Here is a 7,357-nt window from a genome sequence, read left to right on the forward strand (position 1 = left end):
TTTTTTTTTTTTTTTTTTTTTTTTTTTTTTTTTTTTTTTTTTTTTTTTTAGTTTATCTGTTAGTTTTGTTCCTTTATTCTTAGGCTACTGCCAAAATTGAAGCTTTTTTTCAGTATAGTAAGTTTGGTTGCCTCTTGTTGTTAGGCTATCTGCCATGTGTATTTTTCCATTTTTGCAGAAGGATTTTTTTGTTTCTCTTTTACATCTTAGTTTTAAAAGTTCTGGTAGATTACTTGAGTATTTTGTAGGTAAATGCAACTGTCACCCTATTTTCTTCCGGCTGCAATTGTAATTTCCTTCATGCCTTATCTGGCTTCTATCAGTTAAGTTGCTTAGGCTAGGTTTGATCTTTGCTTTCATACACTGTTTTCATTCTCAGCATATAAAGTTCCCTTAATGGTAAATGAGAATATGATTTAGATCACTTAAGCTCAATACTCCTAATTCGAATATGCACGATATCTCTTAAAGGGCATACCTGCAACCAGAGCGCCAACAGCCACACAAAATGTCCCAACTTGGAGAAGCAATTCTACTCTGCTAACCTCTAGTCGCCGCGAGCTAATTAGAAGTAGAAAAAACAAATAATTACGAGGCTGAAACATACTTGACAAACTTTGAGAGGGGAAAAACAGAAAAATGAAGAATTATTCCTTAAAGGTCTCTTCTGCTCCTACTTGGTACAGGAAGTGGGAATTTGATTAACCACAAAAAAAGACTAAATCTATTTCTTATAAATAAAATAACATACGGAAGTTATGTTAATTAAGCTATGGGATCTATATATTACTGTCAGGCTTTTGAGATGCATGTTCTGTCAAGCTTATGACTCCCATTCTTTCAACCTCGGTTTCTTTCAGGTATTATTCTAAAATGTGACAAGAAACACAAATCCCTCAAAACTAGAGCAGAAACATCAACAAAAGGAAAATATTATAAAACCTCAAACTCAAAGGAAATTAAACAATATGAACTTACAAGCAGAAGAAACCATTTAACAGGAAAATGTAAGAAGGAAGTTCAGACCTCAAATTGACGGCAATAGAATCTTCCATTTCTTTTGCTGAATCCAGAAGCCTTTCCGCCTGACCATGACAAGATTCGCATCTGCAGATGCAGACAGATAAAATTACGTCAACGCCTGACCATGACAAGATTCGCATCTGCATATGCAGACAGATAAAATTACGTCAATTAGTTTTAAGAGTTTCACAAGTTTGTACCAAACTACAACAATTAGTTTGAAGGGTTTCAAGTTCTTGCAAAAATGGAAGATTCTATTGCTTTAGTTCATAATGATTTAGTTCTTGCACTTTTAATTTTGTATCAATTTAGTCCTTGAACTTTAGTGCTAACTACGTACTAAACAAGACTTCTTATCTATGTAGATCGCTAAACTCATTAAAAATCAAGTGTTCAAGAGTATAACCAAATTAGTAAGTCAAATAAATCACAATGCCAATGCAGTGACATAGTAGTAGTTACTACAATTCATTTAGGATATCCAATTCAACATATAATTTTTCGAAGGAGAAGCTCTTCAGATTTAAACTGCCATGATCCACGGAGGCCCTTGGTCGCTTCAATTTGTTATGATTGATTACCAAGGACTATAGAAAGTGTATCAATGCATACGTTCCAAGGGCGTGCCTAGAGGAAGAAAGATGGATAGCCGTCTAGAGGTTGTTAAATCATGAATGGAAGTGTGGCGTAGGATATGCAGAGAAGTTTCATATATTGATTGATGCAAGAGCAACTCCAAAACATTTATCATAGGAACGAACATTACAATGTAGGTGGATGGAATAAAACAGATTAATCATATGTTGTGAGAGCATCTTAATACTACGAGAATGATAAATGGTCTAAAGTAAGGTCAAGAGCAAAACAACGAAAAGGTGGAGCACAGATAAGTGAGTCCACTGAATTGGTGTGTGATGGAGGAAGATATTGAGAATCGAATGTGAGAAAGTTGAACTTACCCGTTACTAATATTTGGAGGTACAGATCAAGACAGATAGACTTCTGAACTGAAGAGATGTTTTTCAGTCAACCATATGAATGCATGGGAAAAACTAAAGGTGATAGCCTTAAGTATGACCAAAGATGCAATGTCCTAATACCTTTGGCAGAAGGGTGGAGAACCATTCAAGATCTGGTACTTTATGCTTGGCAAAAAGCTCAAAAGATACATTGGAAATTCACAGACGACATAGAGAGAAAGATAACCGTTTCTTCCTTGGCTCAACATCGATTGTATGAAATATGACATATCTAATTGGACGTCCTCAAGGTGATTATCCCCACGATTCAAGGCATCACAAGAAAGGACGTCCTCAAGGTTTTTCTTGTAAATCATACAAGAGGGAAGTCATAGAGTATAAACTCACCTATAATTTTTCAAGTTTTTCTTTTTTTTTTTTTCTTTCAAAGATTACTACACGAGAACTGTTAGGTGAGTGGGATGCTTCCACGAGTTGGAGCTTTCCCAATTTATAGTAGAATCCACCAACTATATCTCCAGATTTCGAGGGAGCTTTGGTGACTACAACGTCATACTACCTAAATACAGGAAACTCACTCCCCTAAAATTTATCATCAAGCTTATGACTTTGCTAAGTCCAAGTTTATCCTATTCTATAAGGATATTTTAACTTGGAAGCTTGCTCTCTATTCCAAGTGCTTTCACTCGAGTTCCTCAATCCATTTCCTTGGCACTTTGACTAATATCCATCCAATAATCTGAGAGCTCATGAACGCCTACATATCGCCCTTGTGCATGCACCCGCCCAGGAAGACACACGCCCCAACTATCACAAGCATCCTACCCTCCTGTTGGTGCCTGCTTGTCATCCATGTTATGCCATCCTCGTGGTCATGGGGATTCTGACCACCCACAAGCGCCACCCCAAGGTATGTGCCTAACTCTCATACTGTCTTTTCACGGTCTTGGCCTTATGTTTGCTCTCTAGTGTGCTGGCCCACATACCATGCTACTGGCTCATGTAAACCTATCGAGCCCAGTCGCATGTCTTAATACTGGAGTCTTACAAACCTCCTCGGCTAGAAATCTTCGACATCCTCGTCGAATTTCTTCTCGACCAGTACTGTTGTATATGGTCTTCAAATTGCCATAACGCCACCTCTCTTCCCCAAGAAACTTCTTGGTCACCCTCACCTTTCCATTTTATAAGGTAATATGTCCATCAATTCTTTTTGCTCATCCTCATTGTTCAATGGTCCAAGATTTCTGCGACTTCTTGCTCAAATTGTTTCTGGATAATAACTGGGGCTCACTTGGTCTGTCTTCGGTTTCTGTCAATCAAATCTTGTGAAAAAGGCTGGCGGAAACTCATGTGAAATGTTAGGTGGACCTTCAATCATTCAAGTAATTTCAAAAGGTAAGCCACGTTGCCTACTCGTTTGACAACTTTGAAAGGACCATCGCATCTCAACACCAAACCTTTGCGCACATTCTTGCCTCAGCTTCTTCCACATCTAGGGAGTCATATTTAGCAAGACGAGTTCTCCCACTACAAACTCCAAGGGTTGTCTTCCCTCATCCACATACTTCTTCAATCTATGTGCAACTTTTTCCAAGCTGTTTCAAGCTAAGTCCATTTCTTGCTTGTCACAAGAGAAATTATGAGTAGTAAAGCACCTCCCCCCAGTGTGCTATTTCATACCACATAAGGACAAGGAGGTTGTTCCTTGGTTGTTAATTTTGGCGGAGTTAGACCAGTAATAGAGGACTTGTTATAATAGAATTGGCCCACATCAAGTAAGCTCCCCCAATTCCATTGACTTGTCATTGCATAGTGTTTATGGTGTACTCTTCCAACAATGTGTTGGTTCTTTTGACCTATGGTAATTTTTCAAGGAGAACTTCAGTTTTTCTTGAAAAAAAACTCCGCAGGTACATCTGGTAGGACATGCATGTGGCGCTACCATAAATACTGCGTACTTAGCAAACCTTTCAACCTATGAAGATAGAAGCCAATCCAACAATGAAGTCTGTGGACACCGATCTTCCACAATTTCTATGGAATATAAAGAGGTTTAAGCAAGCTAGCCTCTTTTCCTTCCACCTTGACTAGTTGGCACACTACACAAGTTTTTACATACGCATCCAGATCCTCATATGCATCTTGGGCTATAAATATGTCGTGATAGAAAGACTTGCATCCGTTATACTGTGACTAGTCCACTCAGGATCATGCATCTTACACATCAACTCCTTCCTCAGTCCCCCTGACTAGGAACCGAAAGTTGGCTCCCTTAGTACAGATCAGCTTATTCTCAAGTCAATAGCTAATTACAATGCCTTCCCGAATCTCTTCCAAGGTTTTGGCTGGTTGACATACCTTGTCAAGAAAACTTGTCAATGGAAGTTAATGCTGCAACATATGTACTTACTTCTTGGCAGCTTAGAGCTTCGAGTACCGTGTTCTGGCTTCTTGGTTTGTGCAACGACGTGAAGTCCAACTCCTTGAGGAGCTCTTGCAACCTTGTCTGTTTAGGGGTTATCTTCTTATAGGTTTTGAATGAGTGTTGGCTATATTGTTCATCACCACAACAAACTTCATGCCGAGCAAATAATGTCTCCAGGTATCAAGACAATGGACCACCATTTTTTTCAAGTGGCAGTAAAAAAGAAGGTTCCAAAGTTAGGCACATTCCACGTCCACGAGGATGGCATAGCAGGCAGGACAAGCAAGCCTCGGCGAGAGGGTCGGACACTATTAACAGCACGGGCATGGTCACAGGCAGCACGCACTCACCAAGGTGCACATATGCATACACAGGCAAGCGCACACACAACAGGGACTGCGAAGGTAGTGCTCACACATGGATGGTAAACCGTTCTCTTCTCAGATTTTTGGCAAAAAAAATTAGTCTAAATGCTAAGAAAATGGAGTGACGAACTTTAGTGAAAGAACTTGGAGTGGAGAGCAAGCTTCCAAGTCAAAGTATCCCTAAAGGATAGGAGGAAAACTTGGGTTGGACCTAAAATTACCAAAGTCAAGAACTTGATGCTAAAGTTAGGGAAGTGTTTTTACTATATTTAGGTAGCATGACCTGTAGTAACCAAAGCTCGCTTGATATGTAGAGATTAGTTGGTGGATTGTACTATAAATTGGGAGAGTTCTAACTTGTGGAACTATCCCACACACAATAAATAGTTCTCCTGTGTCTTTGAGAGAAAAAGGAAAACTGGGGAATTCTCCCTTTAACCAATTCTGTGGTTGTTCATTAGTGTGCTTGCATTCTTCTAAGGGATTTGAACAAGCGTAGACATATTGCCAACGCATATTACGGATAATAGGGAAAACTTTGTGCAAAATGGCAGGCCATTAACAGCACCACTTCCAAAGATTCCCAACATACGTGTGCAAGTTCTTTGTTCCTTCACATGTTACTATGATTTCTATAACAGGAAGCATATATATTATAACCATTTATAATATGTTTAACATTAAATTTTATATATATGCGCACGTGTGCATGTTTTATAAAAAATCATTAAATAAGTCATTAACATTTATTTATTATATTATAGACTGAAATGAAAATACATGTATGGAAAAATTTGTAGCCTGCTCCCCCGTAAGTGTGGGATGTGGCTATCTAATATCAAAATTACCTCTGGAGATAATTTTCCAACAGCATTTCTATTTCTTCTTCCTCGTCTGCAGATAGAAAGTTCAATAAAATATCACAAAAAGGGCTGCACAGTGAAATCGAGGCTGAAGGCAATAGTGAATGAAGCAGCTGAAAGTGTATAACTTGCCATCAGCAATCTCCTTATCCAAAGGAAGAGAGCACTCCACATCATCATTTCCTTTATTAATCGTGCAATTTCTTCCCATAATACAGATGCGTCGTATTTCTTGCGGGTCCTCCAGAAGATCAAGAAGCATTTGTCTGAGAGCCCCTGCCCTGGAACCTAATTCTACCTGGCAATCAAATTGGCGGTAGAGGGGATCATATTAAAATTACTCATTTTGTTGCATAACATAGCGAGGTATATTTTGAATTTAAGAAAAAATAAATAAAATAACCCTATCCAAAATAAGTTCCAAAAGCTGTACCAAAGTCTGCTTGCTGATGCGAAGTTGTTCCAACACATCTGCAGTTAATTTGTTGGGCAATACCTCAAGTAGAGCTTGAACCTGAAGCCAGACGAACTTTATAAATAAGTTTTCCTTTTTTCTTTCTTTTTCTTTGTAAATAAGGTTTCCTTTGTCACTACAGCTGTGGGAAGATCAGGCAAAATAAAGGGAAGAAACATTTTTCCTTTATGTTTATATTCCACGAATACATTATTAATTGAAGTTTGGTAATTTTATCATTATTTTATCATTTTATTATTGGAGGGCTTGAGATTGGGAATTGAATGACTTGTAACAAAGCCCGGTTGGTGAAGTGGATTTGGCATTTTCCCCTCGAGTTTAGTTCTTTATGGCTATTGTGGAAGGATACTTATTTTGAGCTCCCTTCTTTTTCTCATCTTGTCCATTGCTTTGTGGTTGAGGGGAAGGAAACATATTTCTAGGAGGATCAGTATGTGGGGGATAGACCTCTCTGCACTACGATTTCTAGTCTTACCACCTTTCCTCCTTGAAAAATCGTTTTGTAGCTGATATCTTAAATTGGTCTGGAAGCTCCCTCTCTTTTTTATTTAGGTTATGTCGTCCTTTGTCCGATAGCGAAATGACAGATGTTCTGCTTTTCCTGTCTTTGATAGGAGAAGTTTTTAGGAATAGGACAAGGGATGTGCATATTTGGAGTCCTAATTCATCGGGGGTTCTCTTACAGCTCCTTTTGTTGCTTATTAGATCATCTTCCCACTAGAGATTCTGTTTTTCCGGCCCTCTAAACGATCAAGATTCCAAAAATGTTAAGTTCTTTGTCTGGTACATTATCTATGGTCCTTTGAGTACTCTGGATCAGCTCTCAAGAAAGTGGTCTTCGTTGTTGGTATTTTGTTGTATCCCTTGTCAGAGGGGAGAAAACCTGGATCATTTACTTTGGCATGGTGACATTGGGAGTAATTTTCTAGAGGCATTTGGCTTTTGCACATCACAGAGACCTATTTGAGATGATCAAGGAGTTTCTTGAGGTTTGTCGGGGTGTATGTGTTATTTTGGGATCTTTGGAGGGAGAAGAACGATAGAGAATATAAAGATTTGGAAAGGAACCCGAAAAATGCGGGGCCCTAGCTATATTTCATGTTTCTCTTTGGTTTTAGGTTAGTTATTCTAGGTGTTATTAAATATTATTTCTTTAGAGGCGCTCCTTTCCTATGGGCTGATTTTTTTTTTTTTTTTTTTTTTTTTTTTTTTTTTTTTTTTTT

At 38.4% G+C, this 7,357-nt stretch overlaps 1 protein-coding gene across 3 annotated transcripts in view; it reads right to left on the minus strand.

Moving 5' to 3' along the window:
• The window catches only part of LOC111469313 (magnesium transporter MRS2-11, chloroplastic-like), a 20,037-nt gene that overhangs the window by 3,361 nt on the left and 9,319 nt on the right, over nt 1–7,357 (minus strand). For 2 of the 3 annotated variants that reach the window (XR_002714848.1, XM_023114543.1), the window contains exons 7-11: nt 6,093–6,173; nt 5,792–5,957; nt 5,645–5,690; nt 1,027–1,107; nt 479–561 (exon numbers count right to left, since the gene is read on the minus strand). Coding sequence is in view for 2 of the 3 variants with exons in the window: in XM_023114543.1 (XP_022970311.1) it covers nt 479–561; nt 1,027–1,107; nt 5,645–5,690; nt 5,792–5,957; nt 6,093–6,173 (457 nt within the window). In the remaining variant the exon portion in view is untranslated. The other variant, XM_023114545.1, reaches the window with a different exon arrangement.

This window comes from Cucurbita maxima, unplaced genomic scaffold (genome assembly GCF_002738345.1).
Source record: "Cucurbita maxima cultivar Rimu unplaced genomic scaffold, Cmax_1.0 Cma_Scf00039, whole genome shotgun sequence".
Taxonomy (NCBI): Eukaryota; Viridiplantae; Streptophyta; class Magnoliopsida; order Cucurbitales; family Cucurbitaceae; genus Cucurbita; species Cucurbita maxima.